The sequence below is a fragment of the Rhopilema esculentum genome, chromosome 20 (assembly GCF_057945365.1).
Source record: "Rhopilema esculentum isolate cy_ngs chromosome 20, ASM5794536v1, whole genome shotgun sequence".
In the NCBI taxonomy this organism is placed as follows: domain Eukaryota; kingdom Metazoa; phylum Cnidaria; class Scyphozoa; order Rhizostomeae; family Rhizostomatidae; genus Rhopilema; species Rhopilema esculentum.
The window spans coordinates 7,447,688-7,468,698 of record NC_142834.1 but is presented as its reverse complement, the minus strand read 5'-3'; the positions used below and the strand labels follow the sequence as shown (position 1 = coordinate 7,468,698).

At 36.5% G+C, this 21,011-nt stretch overlaps 2 protein-coding genes across 12 annotated transcripts in view; one reads left to right on the top strand and one right to left on the bottom strand.

Annotated features, from left to right (window-relative positions):
* The window catches only part of LOC135687649 (sodium channel protein 1 brain), a 45,659-nt gene extending 27,062 nt beyond the window's left edge, over positions 1–18,597 (top strand). For 4 of the 5 annotated variants that reach the window (XM_089114648.1, XM_089114650.1, XM_065204258.2 and 1 more), the window contains exons 5-25: positions 496–587; positions 1,178–1,369; positions 2,109–2,166; positions 3,299–3,443; positions 4,409–4,546; positions 5,077–5,703; positions 6,396–6,584; positions 7,180–7,365; positions 7,745–7,903; positions 8,335–8,506; positions 10,439–10,464; positions 10,859–11,206; positions 11,888–12,061; positions 12,487–12,612; positions 12,991–13,254; positions 13,550–13,603; positions 14,137–14,274; positions 14,569–14,682; positions 15,126–15,264; positions 15,668–15,799; positions 16,748–18,597. In XM_089114648.1, the coding sequence (XP_088970774.1) occupies positions 496–587; positions 1,178–1,369; positions 2,109–2,166; positions 3,299–3,443; positions 4,409–4,546; positions 5,077–5,703; positions 6,396–6,584; positions 7,180–7,365; positions 7,745–7,903; positions 8,335–8,506; positions 10,439–10,464; positions 10,859–11,206; positions 11,888–12,061; positions 12,487–12,612; positions 12,991–13,254; positions 13,550–13,603; positions 14,137–14,274; positions 14,569–14,682; positions 15,126–15,264; positions 15,668–15,799; positions 16,748–18,018 (4,744 nt within the window). In that variant the 3' untranslated portion in view covers positions 18,019–18,597. The remainder of the gene's footprint in view (positions 1–495; positions 588–1,177; positions 1,370–2,108; positions 2,167–3,298; positions 3,444–4,408; positions 4,547–5,076; positions 5,704–6,395; positions 6,585–7,179; positions 7,366–7,744; positions 7,904–8,334; positions 8,507–10,438; positions 10,465–10,858; positions 11,207–11,887; positions 12,062–12,486; positions 12,613–12,990; positions 13,255–13,549; positions 13,604–14,136; positions 14,275–14,568; positions 14,683–15,125; positions 15,265–15,667; positions 15,800–16,747) is intronic. The other variant, XM_089114649.1, reaches the window with a different exon arrangement.
* The window catches only part of LOC135687650 (NCK-interacting protein with SH3 domain), an 82,386-nt gene that overhangs the window by 40,662 nt on the left and 20,713 nt on the right, over positions 1–21,011 (bottom strand). For 2 of the 7 annotated variants that reach the window (XM_089114654.1, XM_089114652.1), the window contains exon 14: positions 19,117–19,188. The gene's annotated coding sequence lies outside the window, so the exon portion shown is untranslated. Of the gene's footprint in view, positions 1–17,497; positions 19,823–21,011 lie in introns of those variants that run through there. The other 5 variants (XM_089114656.1, XM_089114657.1, XM_089114653.1 and 2 more) reach the window with 5 other exon arrangements.

The following is a 21,011-nucleotide window of genomic DNA, read 5'->3' as shown; positions in this document are numbered from 1 at the left end:
TGGTTTTAGTCAATTCTAGCATACCCTGGTTACAACGTGCTTCGGATATAACATGATCAATACGCCTAGAGCGATACGCCTTTATACTGTATATACTTAGAAAACATGCATTGTTAAGTAATCTGCAAATAGTTGTAATTTTTTGCCCCAGCAGGTTTAGATTATTGGGGTAGCATCTTGATGATGATTTAGGATTGCTTAACTTTTTTAAATGTCTTTTAATCTAAACGTTACGTGAGCAGTTTCTAGTTTTAATAAATTCTTGGCCAAGCAATGAATTATAAAGTGAAGAGATATCCAAACTCTTTTTACCAAAGATCTTTTTCTTGCACAAAGAGGGTCATAATGAAAATTTGTTTTAAAAGAGAGTGACAACACAAACAGGCCTTTAATCTGCAAGAATAGCAGCAAATCATTTTTGCCTATAAGATCTTTGTCTATAAGCATTTTTAATATAGCTTTCTTGAAATGAGTATAAGATTTTCTGCTATTTAGGTATATTACAATCACACCGAAGGTGTCAAATTTCACTGGTATAAGAACTTTTCGAGTGCTGAGAGCATTGCGAACGATTTCAGCTGTTGAAGGTAAGGTTGAGTTTATCACTATGATTTCCATGCTGTTTGAAAAGCCAATGCAAGCTCTGGTTTGATTCATGTCAGCGGAGTGAAAACAGCGGTTCAGAAAACACAGGCAATACAGGACCTGCCAGTCTAATAAACCCATAGCTATAATTTATGTCACAAAGGGTCACCCGTACCTAAATAAACATTTGCAAAGCGAAATTCATTACAACGAAATTCTGCTCATTAAAACAGAATTTTCGACTTTGAATGATAAAATAATTGCATGTAGGAAGCTTGATGAGCCACACTGCTTTGTAGCTTGAGAAAACAGAAGAAAAAACCGTTTACAGATGGCAGAACCAGGAAACAAATAGAAAAGGGTGTCGATGCAAAGAAATTATATAGATACAGTAACCAGAAATGGCATAGAAACGGTAGAAATAAAACAGTGCACCAATAAGAATGCATTGACATAAAATATTCGCAAATCAATGAAGGGCTGGAATCGTATAATGGTGCAAATAAAGACGGGAATAGAAGTAAATAAAAGTTCTTTTAATGCTAGAAATATCTGCAAAAGGTTATAATTTATCTCATTTCCAATCCCTAAGGTCTCAAGACTATGGTGAATGCATTGCTGAAGTCAATGAGGCTGCTGTCTGATGTGCTCGCGTTAACCACATTTTTTATATGTGTTTTCGCCCTACTTGGTCTCCAGCTCTTCTCTGGTTATCTACGTAACAAATGTGTCCTCACGCCTACAAATTCTTCTTTACCGTACGCCCAACATGTTTTAAATAAAGGTAAGATGTTATTTAAGGTAAGCTGGTTAATTAGAAAAAAATCATACTGCCATAGACATTTGCTTAATGTAGAAAAAAGAGAACGTCGGGAATTTGTTCTATCTGAAGTCTGCATTCAGTTTCTTATTACTGTAAAAGAAAAAGCATTTGGAAAAGTTAAACAAAATTTAGCAATATCGCCGAAACGTTTCTTTTTTCAAAATCAAACGAAAAGGGAATCTATGCTTTTCTTAAAAAAAAGAACTTTTTCGCAGCACTGAAATATTCAACGCGCACCATTTTTAGGCAGGGGTTACTCATCCTGAAACGCAATGATTTCAGATCATATTTTGATTTTACAACCGTTGATGGGTACTGGTACCTTGCTACTGTGTGGTTAAACAACGACAAGTGCGTTTTCAAAAGGATTGATTTCAAACATCGATGAAATGCAATCTACCACTTTTATCGTGAAAGATTATTGGTTGTGTTTAGATGTGAATCCTTCTTTGGGTAAGGGGGGGGGGGATGAAAAGTCCTTTTATTGTAAAAATGAAGAACCTTTTTCTGACTTACATCCTTTCGACATGTTGTACATCCTTCCCACGTTTTATGGATCTTCATCTAAGCAGTTCAGCAATCTACATTATAACAGTACCTACTTCTTCATATTTGCCATTACAACTCACTATTCTTCTATATTTTCACACTATTCAAATGCAGAATATCACGATTCTGACCTCAGAAATGTATATTGCAGCTAATTGGTACCCAACCGATGGTTCGACTATGGTATGCGGTAATGCTTCAACAAGCAGGTGAGAGATTGGTTCGTTCCTGGTACTGAACTTATATGCTTTGCTGGGAACGAGTTCTAATAATGACCTCTCATTTGGTTTGCTAAGGGATAAATGAACATGTCAGGGAATTTTGTTGCTGCAAAAGCAGACGATTGTCGGTATGATCCATCTGTAAAATGCGACTTGCATCACCAAGCCCAAACCACAGGGAATTGTTTTGCTTTTTGACCATGTTTTCTGGATTTTAAGAAAGTAGTGTTGCAACTGATGGGCAAAAATTGATGGATATTTGAAATGATGACTCTTTGATCGATCGAACGTTTTTCAAACTCAGTCAAGTTAGCTTTTGTTTTGCAACATCCGTCTTAGCAAGTTACAAAAGCAGGAGCTTTTCTGAGACAGTCTGAAGCATTTAAAGAAAAGGCTTCGATACCTGAAGACATATTGATCTGGAACAGGGGGGTATTCGCCTCCTTGTTCCCTTTTTGGCGCCCATGGGCTAGCTATTGTTGAAGCAAATGTCGAACAAGTCATGACTGTTTATGGTGAGCCAATTATCGATGAGCCGTTAAGTTCAATAAGCTGAAGATCATATCGATAATCGGAGTTCACAGCTAAGAATTTGCTGGATGGACTTTACCTTCCAGCTATTATTGTAATTAATATGGAAACATGATGGTTTTATAAAGATAAAGCGGTTTTGCATGCATAACAACCAACAGTTGCAACAATTCAGTGGTAAAAGTAACAACCCTCCTGACCCAAAAAAATGCAGTAGAGCAATGCAATTACGCACAAAACAAGTTTAAATGTCTTTGTTATCATGCAGAGGAATTTATAGAAGGATCTGCATAATCCTTTGACGGTCCTTGAATACTCCGCTTAAGAATTAATCGCAATCTGTTCAAAGGAACTTCAAGCACAGGGTGTTAAACATGGTGACCTAACATTATTAATTTCAAACGTTTAAGCCAAAAATCTCCATTAGCCTTTTTATTAACCGTTAATACTTTTAATCAGAAGCTAAAATTTCCCTAAAGCATCCTTGTGGCTTTACACAGATCTGACATTATATGCCGTATTCACTCCCGAAGTTTCAGTCAGGGAAAAGTGGATGTCGTATTAATCTAATCTAATATATTTTTTGTAGGCTCTGCCCGGAAAACTATACTTGTTTTCGAGACATTGGAGAGAACCCGAACTATGGTTACACAAGTTTCGACCATTTTGGATGGGCGCTTCTCACATCTGTACAGTTAGTTACGATGGACTATTGGGAAAATGTTTATTTTCATGTGAGTACCTATCAAAAAGCTGATAAATTTATCAAAAATACAGCGGCACAGACCAAAATTACAATTCCGAGAGAATAATCAGTGCGTTTTGATATCGTGTTGTTTGGCATTCCTGATGTCTTGCCATGTTCTCTAAATACCATCTTTTAAGGACACGAAGATTTTCACCCAGTTCAGAACTTCACGAAATGCCATCATCTAATTAGGGACAATTTTCCTTGATCCTTCTTTTTTTCATGACGTCATCAATGTGAGCCCTTCCTTATTTGAAGATCTTTAATGAAGATTTCTAAATCCAAGAACATAGAATATTATTTTGCTTACAAGAAAAAATGTGATCACGCATTTCTACACAATAGAATATATTCCAATGTTTAGTTTCAGATGTTTTTGTATCCTTGTGTATAGATAGTCGTTAAATAACTTAGTTAGATCAAAAATAGTGTTTATCATACATCGCTGTTGAAGGTTGCTGAATTGTTCATACCTGCAACGATACTATGAAGTCTGATTCTGACAAGAATCGGGCTTGGTGCCACGATCTAGCAGCTCTTAAGACAACAATCTTTTGGCAATACAGAAAATAAAAATGGCTCTGAAAGGAGAAAATACTTTGAAGCATACTTAAGTTATTCGCCTGACGCTTTTCACCAGAATAAAAAAAAAATAAACAGTAAAGGTTGCCCATCAATGTTGCCTATTGAAAAAATTACCAATGGAGCCCTTGAACCGACTGTCCTATTTGGATCCACCAATCTCTTTATATATTTCCTTGGGTGTCCCACGAAAGACTTAAGTACGTTTAAAAATGTTAGTCTTTTCAGAGCCACTTTTACACTGATTATTTTTAAAAAGGAAATGTTTGTTAACAGGCCTTTTTTGCGTTGAGAAGTGAAGTTGACTCTCTCGCGACATTACATGGAGCTGTTTCTTATTTAAGCTAAAAGAATTTCGATTTTCCTTAGGTAATATCATCAACTGGATCTTGGTGTATATTCTACTTCATGATTGTCGTTTTCTTTGGGTCATTCTATCTTATCAATCTTGTGCTGGCTGTTGTTGCATTGTCATATGAACAGGAAGCAGAAAATATCGCGAATCGGGTAAGACAACATTCCTCTTCAATTCATTGTGATTATAGAAAAACCAGTTGGAATAAAAAATGAAAAAAATCCTTAACACACATCGCATTTCTAAAATTTGCTACTTTTTCATTTAGTTTGTCTCTTTACTTTTTAAATATCTACAAATAATTTTCGTCTTAATAATCAGCGCTTACAATCGAAGCTTCGGTCCTTATTCAGATTGGTAATTTCTTATCTTTGGAGGCTGTGGACTGTGCAATTTTAGGTAGCCATAAAAACTCTATATATATGAGCTGTCAAAGTAGCATTTCGGTGACACTTGATCTAACAACGATATGGGAAACTCTCTACAAGGGCAATTGGTGTGCTTAATGGATGACTATATCTCCTTGAGACTTAGGTTCGTTGGATAAGCATCACTACAAGAACATGATACGGTCCTGCTGACTTGGTTTTCTTTTCATTCTCTTGCATAATAATAGGACTGTAATGTCCCTTAATGATTTATCTATAAGTCTATACAAGCAGAGATCTGTCCTTTTTCATAGGAAAAGTATTATGAACAACTCAAGACAATCGCTTCATCTTATTCTCTGCACAACAAGTTTGTCCCCGTACTGCTTTTCGACCTGCCAAGTCCGGTCCTTCATACAACTGACAGGCTACCAGACGTCGTGGTTTTCGATCAAAACCAACAGACAATACTACGACCATTTGGGCGTCGCAGACGACAGACCATCCAAGCCCAACCATCACCACACGTCTTTCGCTCGGCAATACATCCTTCACCGGACCCAGCTGCAATCGTAAGAGCAAAAACGGATTCGAAGTTGGCAATGACGTCAAATGGACACCAGACTATCCCCATTCCACAGCACGGCACTGCAATGTCATTGTCATCATTAATGTCTGAAGCGTCAACGTCCTCTTCCCCAGACAAAAACTTCTCATCCACTGACTCCGATCAAACCTTACAATGGAGACCATACCAGAATTTGGATCATGACGAACTTAGTTCATTCCAGAGGATCAGACTGAAGATCTTCTATGTTGTGTCAAATCAGATGTTCGAATTCGCCGTGACTGCGTTTATTTTCCTCAATACATTATGCTTGTCCCTAGAGTATCATGGAATGAACCCGTTCTTTAAAGATGCACTGGTTGCATTAAACCATGTGAGTGACACATACTTCAAACTATTAAGACATCTAATCAGGTATATCTAGTTCGTTGATACTGCTAACTCGTCTTGACAGCAAACAGCAATAAGCAATCCTATTGGCTGTGAGATAGCTAATCTGCTTGCTTGAAACTTTCACAACCATACAAAAAATATGAATCAACATTCATTACCAACTTTTACTAACTTACACATTGGATCGAGTATCAATTATAATAGCTTTGGGATTCTAAACGAAATCCTTGCATACGGACTAGCTATTTTTTTCGTGAGCCAAAATTATAATGACAGAATTCAAGCAACTTATGCATCCCATGTGCTGAAGTTTTAATATGAAAACACTCTGAAGTAGCAGACGGACTTTTGGCTTAAGGAACGCTCCATGTTCCAATAGCTTGTGGCGTCAAGGTTTTAAGCATACCCTAAAGCCATGCCCACCCACTTATCTTTAGAACAACAATACAGAAATGTGAGCCACCTTAATCTGGGTCTTATCAGATCGTCGCATGGAGCTACAGTATACTGTAAGAGTATTTGTATACAACAACAGCGTGGGTAATCATTAAAATAATCAGGCACTTGTTGGTTGTCCATTTATTCCTTATCCTATCAAACCATGTTTTGAAAATGAAAAAATCAAGTCAGTGACCATAACTTGGATAATTAAGTATATCGTTCTAATTACAGGTTTTCACTTCAGTCTTTCTTACTGAGATGATTTTAAAAATCATTGCATATGGATTACGGAGGTACCTTTCAAGTCGATGGAATTTATTCGATGGCCTCGTTGTCATAATAAGCATGATCGATCTTCTAGTCGAGGCTGCTACCAATAAAGACAACAGTACACTAAGCATTCTTCGTTCATTCCGATTGGTAAGTGCCGCATCCTTTTAAGATTATTAGCAGCTGAAGGACTTCTTACTTTAGCAAATTTTTCCTACCTCTTGCTTTTATCCTCCTTTTTCTCTATTTCTTTTTTATCCAAAATATTTTTCCTTGTCCACTTCTTCTAAATTTTCCGATATTCTTTTTCTCTCTGAATTTCTTCCTTCAACCATTTTCATTCTTCTTCATCGACATCATTTTCCCTTTCCTTCTATTCCTTCTTAACCTCTTCTTTTTCTTGAACTGTTTTAATCTCGTATTTCTTATATTAATTTTCACTATTTTCAAGGCTTGTATGGATCTATCCTATGCTGTCCAGCAGCATGCTTTTGATTCTAATTTCTCTTCTTGTGTGGATTTCTTTTCTGCGAGACTGCTATTTGTCTTTTCTTTTCTCACTATCCCAATAGTGACAATTTACAAAATGATTCCTTCTAAGCCCTACTTATTTTTAATAAGAACATAATAATTACAATATTCAAACCGATTTTAATGCTAACAACGTTTCATTTAGAAACTACAAAGTAGAAAGTTGTCTTTGACTGTATTTTTTGGCTTTTCTAACAACTGGATATTTTTCCAGCTAAGGGTATTGAAGCTTGCTCAATCATGGTCCACAATGCGGAGCCTTCTTGGTGCCATTGGTCGCAGTATTAATGCCATGGGACACTTGACACTGATATTGGCCATCATCATCTACATGTTTGCACTTGTGGGAATACAGCTTTTTGGAGAAGAATACACACCAAACAAGTTTCCAAGTGGAAAGGTTGGCTTTCTTGATAATATTAGCTTCATTACTTTAATGAAATGCAAAAATTGTAGGCTTGTTCTAAGAGAGCATATGATTAATTGTAGGCCCGTTTCAATCCACTTTATTTTTCATGCGAATTTGCAATACACGACACAAAATGTTAATCATTGCCTGCTTTAAGACCCAGATGAAGTAAGGTTTTTTCCTGATATTGATGATTTCTTTTAATAAATAAATTTTAACAACCATCCTAAGGTAAGGAACTAACACAAACAATATACGAAATCAAGTTTATATTGAGTCAGATCACGGCTGCATAGTTTGTAAATATTTTGCATGCACATTTCGGAATACCTATTTCATTTTGATTAATCAAAATCCATCTCTCCCTTAGACACCGAGGTGGAATTTCGTCGACTTTCCGCACTCCTTCATGATGTTGTTTCGAATCCTCTGTGGAGAGTGGATTGAGCCACTGTATGATTGCATGAAAGCTACTTCTACTTGGTCTATAGCATTTTTCATGCCAGCTTTGGTCGTTGGCAATTTTCTGGTAATATATTTGTATTTCCACGTGTGAATTTGATCATTTTGAATGCCAGTAAAAAAGGTTATGATGATAATTATGGTGCCAAATATTTCAATCCAGTCTCCTTATTCTTCAGCAAAAGAAAACGGTCGTTGGCAAAGCGCATTGATAAAATGTCGGATGATAATATCAAGGGGTTTCCTCGGAGGACTGCTCTGTATCCAATAACAACACAGCAAAACATAAGACAGTTGTCATGTGCAGAGTACTTAACCCATAAGCAGTAATCATGTTTGTTATCATTATGGTTTGGGGTTACCATTATTGCAAGATCGCTGCAGCGCCTTCTATATCAGGAGGGCATTCATACATGAAAGTTACATCTTATCTGTGACGTCATAAAAGCATATTAGTTATCATAGGCGAAATGAACTGAATGGTTTGGTTTGTTTTAGGTGCTGAATCTGTTTCTAGCATTGCTTTTGAGTTCACTTGCTGATGAGGCCTTTGAGCAGGAATTGAAACGAAGAGACAAGCAACGACGTAATCAAATCAAACGACTCAAAAAGATCTTAACACTCCAGAGTGTACTAAAAAAATTTGGAGCTAGGGCACCACAGTCCAGTGGTGAGTAAAATGCTAGTTACATTTGAATACATTACATTTGTATGTTTGAATACATTATTGGTATGTCAGACAGTCAGCAATTTCTATGCAGTTAGAGTGCTCATTTTCAACCCTCACGTTGACTGCCAAGAGCAGCTGATAACTAATGCTTGTGAGAAACATTGGTATAGCTTAATTGAACCTTTTCACTTTTTCTTAACCCCTCCTCACCTTCTATTATCTGAATCAATTACAGCAAAAGGGCAAAACTGATATCCTTGATATACAATTAGGTATAAGCAACATGCGCTTAAAACTTCATTCCAAAAATAAAATCATTGCTAAGCATAAACAGTTAACCAAAGATTTTTCGATTGATAGTTCTTACGAGGTTGCTATCATATGTTTCAGACCTTGTAAAAGACCTTTGCATGAATCTTGAGGAAAGTTTAAATAAATTATGCTTTTGGTTTATTCAAATGAAACAAAAGTCCCACTTCTGTGTGAAAATGTTTATCTGTTTCTTAAGACATTGAAGTCAATACATGATAATACTAGAGGGTGCGATTATTTTGAATAATTCATGCAAATTTTCACCAAAATGTGGCTTACTCCATGAATATTTACAAGAAACTCCTTCTAAACCATACCGGATATCATAGTTTGTCTGTTCAGGTTAGAATGGTAACTTAGCTCCTCCTCCAATCGGTAATGCTATTAATGTAGTCATCACGTGAAGAAGAAAAAACCAGTTGAGTAGTCCTATGTTAAAATTTTTGACAGTCATGAATTACATTGGTTCTTTCTATAAATTATATGGTTCTTAACTTTTTACTTTCTCCGCCAACTGTAATTGTCAGCAACAGACTAATTTTCAGAAAGCCAGTTAAACGAACATAAATGATAGAAGTAAGAAAAACATGTACAGAAAAAATCAAGAAATCATTTTAAAGGTTATTAGAAAGAGGAAATGTTTCATTAAGAAAGAGTGCAATTCAAAAATTTCCTTCACATTGAAATGGCATGAATTATTAAAGAAGACGTTTTTCGTTTTCGGAGAGTTTATTACATTTGTTTGCGACAAAAACCTTTGATTTTTTTATCTGAAAAACCAAGATTGGTCATCAACTTGCTGTGAAAAGTACGACGTTTTGTCTTGCAAAACGAAATATCGAGAATCTCTCATTACGTGCCTCGTTATACATTATAAATTTACCATTAATACTTCAGTGTGATAACCTTATTGGGTAAAATGTCGGATAAAATCCATGTTTGGCAGACTTACGATACTGACTTTGTGGTAGCATATGAAATATCTTAAACAGCATAATCGTTGGCTTTTAATAGGATATACTGGTCTAAATTCGTAGCTAATAAATAAAGTGAAAGCCTCTTATAGCCATAATTCAATAAAGGAAAATGGTACTACAAGCCACAGTGCGAGTAAATAAGGCCACTAATGCATTTATACCTGGCTTTTTATACGTGATGACGTAAAAGACATGTTAAGTTGCTTAGGCAGTTTAGTTTGGATTTGATTCTATATTTTGACTGTGTACGTGCTTCAAATATTACTCAACTGTGTTTAGCAGATGTGAAACAAAATTAAGATAGAATTGCCAGATATCTATTATTGTTACAAGAGCCAACCTTGCCGGTCTGAGAATAACCCACCTTTTTTTACACGCATGGCGATTTTCAAGCATATGCTAGATAGCAAATTATAGGATGAAGTAAAGGAACAATTTTCTACGTCACGCTTCAGAAAAAAGGTCTAAAGTGCAAAGTTTATCGCTTCTAAAATCGTACCCAAGATATAAAAATTGGAGGAGCCTCGGTGAACTCCAATTAAAGTTCTATTTTCCTCTTTGGTATCATCATTAACAGCACATTATAAATTGAATGCATAAACTTAGCTAGAGCAAGAAACTTATAACAAATTTTTTTTTTCAGAAGGAGAGCCAACTAAAAGACCACGGGTAAGAATCACATCTGTCCTTGTTATCAAATGTTGTACAATAACATTTCTTCGGTGTAACGTACATATTGGTCAGGCCATCGTGTATATCTTCTAGAGATAGAAGGAGAGAGAAGAGGCGTAATTTGCCAAGAAACACGTATGTTTTATACTGTGCGATGATATAGGAATGGTAAGAATTAACAACAGTAGCTTAAACAGTCAAATTGCACGAGACCACCTCAAAGAACATACAGATAGTTGAGATCTTTCTAGTCTTTTTATTAGAGTTTATACTAAGTGCCTTGTGGAACATATGCATCATTCGAATGCAGGCCGCTAATTTTTCGGTAGATCAATTTAGACCATTGTACTTCCCAAAAACGTCAAGTTGCCTAAGTATAAAATTTTCTTAGTTCGCAGCAATAGTTGACAAAACAAAAAAGAAGGCATCAGTGCGCCATAACGACGATGAGCGTCGTAGAATCACACAAGCCATAGCCCAAGAGAAGAGCAAGACTTTACAGCCAATCAAAGAGGACACTTCAAATAACAACCAAAAAGAGACTGTCTCTGCTGACGATCCTCAGCCTTGCTTCCCATGTTGCTCCTTAGCTGCCAGCTTGCCGTGGTCGAATTCAGGCTGCTGTGGCAAACGTGAAAAAGAATTCTTGAAGATCAGAATCGTGTTTAGAAAGATAGTGGAAAACAAATGGTTTGACAACGGAATCCTTGTGCTCATCATAGCCAGCAGCTCTGTACTTGTAAGTTACGAGTGTATTTTTGTGGCCTAAGAACAATTGCCCGTCATAAGGTCCAACCACTTTCTGAGGACAATAAAATGACCAAGTAACTACCAAGACTGCCAAAATTATATAGTCAAACGTATTTAAAAGTCCAAACAATTAAAATGTCATTGATTGGAATACAACAACAGACTATGAAGTATGTAGCAGAAGGACAAAGGTCTATTTCTATCAATTCTCTGCATTTTGTGCTCATTAGCAATTCAAAAATCTTCGCATAATCTGCAAAATCTGCCGAAAATACAGGTGCCCGGCAAAAGAAAAGGTTAAGAATGACTGCATGTTAAGCAACAAACTATTCAATGTTTAGTTTTAATTTCATTTGCAAATATTGCAGACAATGTTCAAATACTACAGGTGTTTTCATTTAACAATGTTGCAGCTATGTTATACTTTTTCATCTCGAATACGATTTTCATCCTCTATTTTGTATATGTAGATGACTTGATTTCTAAGACAAAGTTTTGTACATAATACCATCTGTAATAGAGCTTTTTGAAATGGCTAGAGTGAAAGAATTTCACAAAAATGCACGTAATATCAGATGCCTCGAATACTTTGGTATTATGTATTATGATTTTATAGTGCCATATTGAAATTTTGGATTAAGAAGGGCTTATTCAATCTTTTGATTTCAAGGTGTTTGAAGACATCCATCTTCCAAGCAAACCGACGTTAGAGACGTTCCTGGAAGGGCTGAATATCTTCTTCTGTTTGGTGTTTTTCTTAGAATTTTGCATGAAGATCATCGGCTGGGGGGTGTATTCATACTTGAGAAATCCCTGGAATTGCCTGGATTTCTTCATCGTTGTTGTGAGTATCCCTGTCTTGAGCACTGTTACGTTATACATTTTCAAAAGATAATGTAGTCTCGCAACGGCCTTTCTGAAGCAATACACAATTCAATGAACGTATCTTATACCGTATTCTCTCTATGCGGGCGCAACAGAAAATTTATGAGAATGAGACAACCAACTTTGAGAATGAAAGACAGTAGAAATAACGTAGCAAGAAATGAGTGTTTTCACAGTGAGTCATAATGATATATGTAGCAAACTCTATATAAGAGAGACGAAACCTAGTAAATATCCATGCGTAGTATTCTAAATGTATTGCTGTAGCATGCAGCCCATCACACCATCGTGCATTTTGCTATAATAATGAGTAAATACATCTAATGGTTAAATATAGCCATCAATCTAAATCTCTTGATTAACGGCAGCTTTTGTTCTTAACAGATTTCAATCGCAGCTGTTATCGGCAGTTTCACAAACAGCAAAGGAAGCCTGAGTGCATTTCGCTCTATCAGAACTTTACGAGCACTTAGACCCTTGCGAGCTATATCCAGGTGGGAGGGAATAAAGGTGAGCCTTATACCGTTCTTTTAAGACATTGGAAGAAACTTCGCCATTACCGACTGACGCCTCTCGTTATGCAAAAGTCTGGGACTGTCTTTGAATCTTCGCACTTTTGATAAATTTATATATCTAAAAAAACTTTTGTACAATTAAACCCTAAATGGGTATCAAATATGATACTTAATAATCAAAGATGTTTCCTATGTGTAACACTTTAACTAAAACTGGCTGTATTAAAAGCTATCATCTTAATTTTTTATAAACTTGCAAAAACTTAGCAAAGCAGAGCTTGAATTTAAAATACTGTATTGCAAAAAGTTTCTGCTTTTAATGAAATCTGTGAATAATTATTATGTTCCAGCAAATGCTCTTTATATTCCCTAGATCGTGGTGAACAGCCTTTTCCAAGCAATACCCAATATTGGAAATGTCTTGTTGGTCTGTGCGATGTTCTGGTTGATTTTCAGTATCATGGGAGTCCAATTCTTTGGCGGAAAATTCTACAAATGTGTCGATGAAAGTGGCCTAATTTTATCAGCTAAAATCATTCAAGATCGAAACTCTTGCATTAGTGCGAACCATTATTGGATGAATTCGAATGCAAATTTTGATAATGCACTTAATGGCTTTCTAGCACTTTTACAAGTGGTAAGTCAATTTTTTATACATCCGTACATCATGTATCCACTAACTATATCTTTAGGGGAAAAATCGCCATAAACCATGCTTAAAGTGCATCTTTTTTCCCAAATGAAAATTCAACATTTTGTTGATGTTGCCAATTTATGCATTTCACAGACTCGAATAATCATTATATTCAGTGCAGAGACTGGCTGTTGTATTAATCAAAGTTCGTTTAGCTTATGTTTTTATCTGTTATCTAAAAATTATCTTGCAATGATTCAACTTGCAATGTTTTATGGATAATATTACTTCTTTTTAGGCAACCTTTGAAGGTTGGATGGAGGTGATGAGGGATGCTGTCGATGCAGTTGGGGTATGAGTATATTTCAAAATGATTGATTTTCCCTACTGAGTTAAATCAAAGTTACCCACCTTATCCTGAGCTGCCAGAAGGCAACTTTAGAAACAACGTTACCGGGCAAGTCCTTAGCATTGCTTTTTATCGAAATAACTGTTTCCTCAGCAGGAAACTCACTTATTAGATTTTTATGGCCACTGTCGTTCCCCTTTTGGTCGATATATGTTGTACTTGGTCACAAAATTCTGTGATTGGTGTCTGATTCCAAAGGGGGAGGGGTCATCCGTACCAAGTACCTAACTCTGTCTATGGGCAGACCCACAAAGGCGCTCCACAATAAGGACTTAAAAAGGTAGATCTGGCCCATGGTTACTAATATATTCAACATGCCGGCAAATGCAAAGCATAAAAAAGATGTTAATACCTTCAGTATTAACTGATCATTCAATAAACTGATCTTAAAAAAGAATATTTTTTGAAGGCTGTTTGTTATGTTGATCTTTGTATTAACTGTAAACAGAAAACAATCTCAGATAACTTTTTTGCAGATCGACAAGCAACCAAAATTCGAAGCGAACTTCTACGCCTACTTCTACTTTGTGATTTTCATCATAATTGGGTCGTTCTTTGTGCTTAATCTCTTCATTAGTGTTATAATCGACAATTTCTACAGAATGAAGAAAAGGGTGAGTATTTGTTAAATAAATTGTTATTATTTTGCAAACACCGCATATTTTTTAAACGAAAACGATTTTTCCAAAAAGAAAGAAGATGCTGCCTTTTGCCTTTCCATGCAAGCAAAACAATTAGATTATAGTTACAATGCAATATTTTATGCAATAATGTTTTGATGCTGTTAAATGAAATCAAGGCGAATCCCCAGGTATGAATGCGCCTACTTAAAATCTGTCCATGTCCTAACATAATTGTTCTTTGTTCTAATTACTGTTATTTTCAAATAAACTTTGTTCATATACCAGTATGACGATGGTGGAGATTTTAGCATCTTCCTCACAAGCAACCAGAGAACTTGGTTTAACACTCTAAGGAAAGCAGTCAACAAGAAACCTAAGAAAAGTCTCTATAGGCCAGAGGTATGCGTGTTTACTCTCTTGCCAATAATCTTTCTAGTGAAATACAGGCAATGACAATGGCTAGTTGTTTATGGTCCAATGTACAGAACACGAGAAATTTTTTACACAGAAAAGTGCTTGTTGCATTTTGCAAAATCCACCTTTCAACCGATGAATTTCAAGCAGCAACGATTTAATGAACCATGCTTCATGTATTCTAAATGCATCATGTTTCTACTTGATACATTTCTTACACGTTCTGTTTTGAATAACCATTTGTTTCTTTGGGCACCCCTTTGACCTTAGAATTCTCAGAGGCCATTAGGCCATTTACGTTCATAGCAGCATGACTCATGACTTTGCATCTTCCATTCTTAGAATGATTCGTACTCTGATACGAACTAACAACCTTACTTTTCAAATTGAATAATCTAGCTATTGTTTTCGCTGTCTTTTCCATTCAGGTCCAATGGCAGGCAAATCTGTTTGATTTCATTCAAAGCGTGAAATTCGAGACATTCATTATGGTGCTTATACTCCTGAACATGTTCCTGATGATGATCAGTCACGATGAGCAACCTGACTCCATCACAACTGCACTCAATATCCTTTTTTGTCTTCCCCTTTTTTTTATTCTTTATAAGTATATATAACATTATGTTTGCTCGTATAACCAATGTTGAACTTGAACATAATTTAATTAAAGTCAGTGCCATTTTTTGAATAGGCTTAATCCATGTACTCTTTGAGATATACGTCGAAAATGAGTTTAGCATACCATCAAAACTTTAACGTCTAAGTTTAATAGGCATTCGCATTGTTTCGTCAACGATCTGAAAACGATTTTGTAATCAAATAAACAACAACAAAAATAAATCGAAATATATAGAGTAATAAATCAACATCAATATCTGAAAAAGATGAAAGCAAGTAAAGGAAAGTTCAAAGGTTTACTTGAATCTTTGATTTTATTGTCTTAGTATTACAGCACCTTAACACTTAAAACGATACTGCAACATTGGATTTACGGTACTATTTGTCCTGGAAGCCGTCCTCAAGATCTTGGCACTGCAGGCTCAGTATTTCCGTAGTGCTTGGAATGTGTTCGATTTCATTGTTTTAGTGCTATCGATTGCAGGTTAGCTCATTTTTTCTAATATTACTTTAAGCATTGAAGAGGATGACAGTAAATCCCCGCATATAAGAACCTACTTTTTTGAGGTTCAGGCTGAAGTAGGTTCTTATTGGCAAGGTACTTGGATTAATTTCAGGGTTTGAAGGTTCTTATTCGAAGGATCCCTTATTTCAAATTTTAGGATTCATTATCAAAGGATGCATTCAACCCTGTTTTTTCCTTTTGGCAATGTTATTTATGCAACATTACAAAGATAAAGATATATAAAAAATCTGGGAGTAAAAAAGGACCATTGAAAACTCTATTTTTTGACCTTGGGAAAAGAACCTATTATATTTTGTCACACTGTAACAGGTTCTTAATTACAAGGTGCATAATTTAGGAAAAACAGCCTCTAGGTTCTTATTTTTGTAGGTTCTTATATGCGGGGATTTACTGTATTGCAGAGTAAAGCAGGCAGCTGGCAATGTGTTCGAAGCGTTTTGCAAATCGCTAAGACCATTCACATTGACGACATTTTCATTTAATTTTTTCTTCAATCAAAGTAGCTTAGTTACATTGCAATATCTTCCACACTATTTCCAATTATTTTTGACTTCGACTCTAAAAGCACATTGTACTTTCTGCTAAGCTTTGTCCTTAAAGACTCATTGCTAACAATGAGCCTTTGCGAGCGTGGCAGTGTCCAGGCAACGACCCAAACAATAGCAATAAACTTCTACGGATTAACCAGAATTGATTTCAGACTGTCTAAAAATGCATTATGGGATTCTTGCGTAGCGCAATGGTTCATTGCTAGCAACGAGTCTTTAGTTGCCAACAAACCTGACAACATTTTTTCAAAAGCCGCATGACTTTCAATTGATTAACAGACTAACTGAATACTACCTGAACCTTTTCTAATTCATTCAACGTTGCCTTAACAAAATTTCCATCTATTTCTACTTCTAGGAATCGTCCTGGAGTTCTTGAATGTAAACTTGATGGTCACCCCAAATGTTCTTCGTGTGATGCGTGTGTTGAGAATCGGGCGCTTATTGAGGTATTTCAAAGCAGCAAAAGGCATACGGAGGCAGCTGGTCGCACTGGTCATATCGCTGCCTGCTTTGTTCAACATCGGCACTTTGCTTTTCCTTACCTTGTTTATATATGCTATTATCGGGATGACGTCATTCGGTCACGTGAAGAAAACAGGAGCTATCGATGAGGTGGTCAATTTTGAGACGTTTGGCCAAAGTATGCTAGTGTTGTTTCGTCTTTCAACATCCGCAGGGTGGAATGAAATACTAGATTCGCTGATGATCCAGCCACCAAATTGTGACCCAACATACCGTGGTTTACCAAATGGTAACTGTGGTCAACCCTGGTTAGCCGTGTTGTACATGGTCACGTTTATTCTAGTTACATTTATGGTTATTGTTAACATGTATATAGCTGTGATTCTTGAGAATTTTAACCAGGCAACAGAGGACGAAGAAATCGGTGTCACTGATGACGATATTCAAATGTTTTACAGTCACTGGCAGAAGTACGATCCCCATGCGACACAGTACATTGAATACTCGCGTTTATCAGATTTCTTAGACGAGCTGGACCCTCCGTTGCAAATATCTAAACCTAACGAGACCGCGTGTTTGAAGCTAGCAATTCCAATTCGAGACAACGACAAAATCCACTGCGCGGACGTTTTGCTTGCGGCTCTTAAGCACACTGTCGTCGGGCATATAGAAGAGACAGACGAGGAGACACTCAAATATATTTCAAACACAATTGAGAGCAAACTGTTATCAGCATTTCCAATAAGGGCTAAGGACCCCACGTTGAGTTCAACAGCTCAGAGGATACAAGAAATCAATGCTGCCATAACAATACAGAAAATATATAAACGTTGGAAACGACGGAAGCGGAAAGTTGAAGAGGAAAGAGAAAATATGTCGTTAGAAATGAAGACTTTTTCAGACTCGTGTACTGATGATAAGAGCAATGAGAAATTAGAAGAGGAAAATGCTGCAGAAGTTTCGCGGCAGAACAAGCTGCCGATTCAAATAGACGTTAAATCTGAGAATAGCTCGCCCGAACACACGTGCGCCTCGCCGCAACTTAACGGGCCTTCGCAGACAGGGGATGCTGCTTCACAGTCGCTTGTCAATTCATCGCCAAAATCAAAACATATGCTGATACGAGTAGAAACCAGGAATTGTAGTAATTCTTTTTCAGAATAGCTTAATTTTCAAATTTCGATTCAAAATCGTCAACTTTTTGAATTATACATATAATATATCACTTAAAATTGACAAAGAAAGTTTTTACTTACTTTATTCTCCAAGTTGCGAAGAAATAATTGAAAAGTTTCTAAAAATATGCTTGCTGCCTTGGCCTTAATATTTTCCCGTTGAATCCACAATTTTGAAATTAAACTATCCAACGAGGTAAAGAATTTTAGAGATGACTGGCTAAGATTTGGTTTCCACTAGTATAACATTGCATGTCTTAGGCGAAAACGGCGATTCATTGATGAATCGGGTTACCTCAGAAAATTTACTTGAAAATGCTGTTCCCTGTTGTTCAAAGAAATAGCTAATAAATTTAATATATTGAAATGTATTGTACAGTACATTGATTTAGGCTTCTAAGACTGTTAAAACTGAAGATAATTTTGTAACCAGTAATTTGTATAAATTAACTGATCTTTGTTTGTATAATGTTGCGGTTTATGTAATAAACACGATTGTGTAATGGTCTGAATGCAAAACTAGCATAGATTTCATCTCGTTCTACAAAATCATTGGTTCTAATTAGCATCTTATTACTGTCTCCATGTTTTATATTTCTTTTTAGCCAGCTTCCCCTACTACTTTGAGCATGCATGCCTTGAAATGTCTGATAGAAGTTTCCAAAAACAGGAAAAACTATAATAAAGACAGATGAGAAAAACAATATTTTGGCGAATGACGCAAATAATTTGCGTGCATAGAATGGTACGTCATAAGAATTTAAAGTATCAAGGTCTGCATCAATTCAGGAGCACTAAGCCGAGACAATCAATGACCTTGCCACGCCATTTGTAGCCCAATAACAGCCTTGAAAAAAGTGACCAATAGTTGATCAGAGCTCGTTTTGTCAAATATCAATAATGATAGGAAAGCAGCTTTTAACGGAACGTTTTTTTGATTACCAAATAGCGCCTTTCACTTTGACTTCAAAGACACTTTTCACAAGTTATGCATGTCTCCCTATTCCTCCCAGATTCAATGATACAGATCTCCTGAAACTGGTTTTGCTTCCTAAAATTTTCATGAACGTCTTATACCTTCAAATACCTTTTTGTGAATGTCTCTTCCTTTGAGAACTGTAGATGTCTGTGTCTTTCTTCGTCCATTGACATCTTTTGCCTACGTAGAGAGCATAAGTAAAAAGTGAGAGAGACAGAGACGAGGAGAGATGCGCATGAATACATACTGATTCACCGACTAAAACCTACTTCAAACAGACTTTTTGACATCATGGCAGCAAAGGCAAGGGGTGTCCGTTCACCCCTTCTCCTTCACTCAGATTTAGCATATGAATGATTTGGTATTCATGGCCCTAGTTTGTTTCCTCCCTTCAAGAGTACTCACGTTTGTGAACTAGAAACATGGTATTTATTGCAAGCAAGGCTACTTATTCGTAGAATGGAAGCAATTAGAGAAAAACAGGAGATTTCACATGCACAATAGTTGTAAAATTAATCTCAGTTTGGCGTTCTGAATAAGGAAAGTACGAGCAAAATGTATTGTAAAGGAAAAACATTTCATAGAGCTTAATGATGCACCGAAAACTTTAAGATATAAAGAAATTTCACTAGGCTTTGACTCTTCTAAAATTATAGAAAAGAGCATTTTCGACGAACGGGTATCCTTGCAATTTTTTCTCTGTAGGCTTTTCATACTTTCATCATAAAATCATATCAATTTTACCTACATTGTGAACCTGTTCCAAGTCTCTCTATCTTTCCTCTTTTTATGATCTCTTTCTCTTTCCCAAACTCTTAAGAGAGATTTGTGTATCAAAAAGCAATTTATCTGCTGTGCAGGCAGTAAGTGCAGGTTATCTTTTTGGGAGCAAATGACCCTTGTTCTAATCTAATCAACGATTGTAGAAAAGGTTCCATGCATGCCTCCTGTTTCAAGAAATCGCTTCCATAGCCGCAGGGACGCCGGAGAAGGGGGAGCGGGAGGCAGGGGGAGCCGCGTTATGACAAGGGGGCCAAAGTGCCCTTTTCATAAACGTGCCCATCTCAAAAGTGTCATTTTCATAAACGATCTCGAACAAATTTTTGTAATTTTTAGAGAGATTCATACAAAATCCTGACTGTAGTCAGTGTCTTATTCATGACGATATTTCTCAAAACCTGTAAAAGAATTATTATGACATAAGTCCATTTAAAAGACGCCTACAAAAAATCAAAAAAATAAGACAATTACAAAAAAATTTGGTAGAACTGGAAGTTTTTTCAAATGCTCTTTTACTGAAACCTGCCCCCCTTGCCCTTTGGTCGTTCAAGCGTCTCTGCATAGCACGAAAAATGGAAAAAGGGCTTCCAGACAGGATACATGCCCAGGGGCGGACTGGCTGGTCGGGCTATTCGGGCGATCGCCCGAAGGGCCGGTCGGTTTAAGGGCCGGTCGGTTTAAGGGCCGGTTGATAAAAGTGCAAAAAAATAAATTAGCTTAAAAAGTGAATACGAGGCAAAAAAGTACACCCATGCGTTAATCTGTTTGCCTTAAATTTTCAGAGACTTTGTGGGAAAGAATGAATATACACACTTCTTCAGGGAACATGTTATTGACATTTTGTTATATTTTCTCTTGACGGTATTTCCTTTTTGGCGACATATTATACTGTAACATCCCTGTTTCAATGCGATACATAAAGCGCCGGCAAAACGACTGGACATTTGCACTGGTCACACACTAGACATTGCTCATTGTTCAGAGTATGGACATCCAGAAAATATTGGTTATGGCAAAACGACTGAACATTGTCCAGTGAAATTTTTCCCTGTTGAAGAATGCGGGTGGAAAAACTGCAACAGGACATCTCTTTACCTTTGAAAATACACTTTTCATGGCCCTAACCGTGTTATCGTATGAATTAGAGTGTATTATTGAAAAGTGGCTAGGACTGCTAGGTTCATCAAAATCACCGTCCTCGTGCTCTCTGACATCGCTTTCCT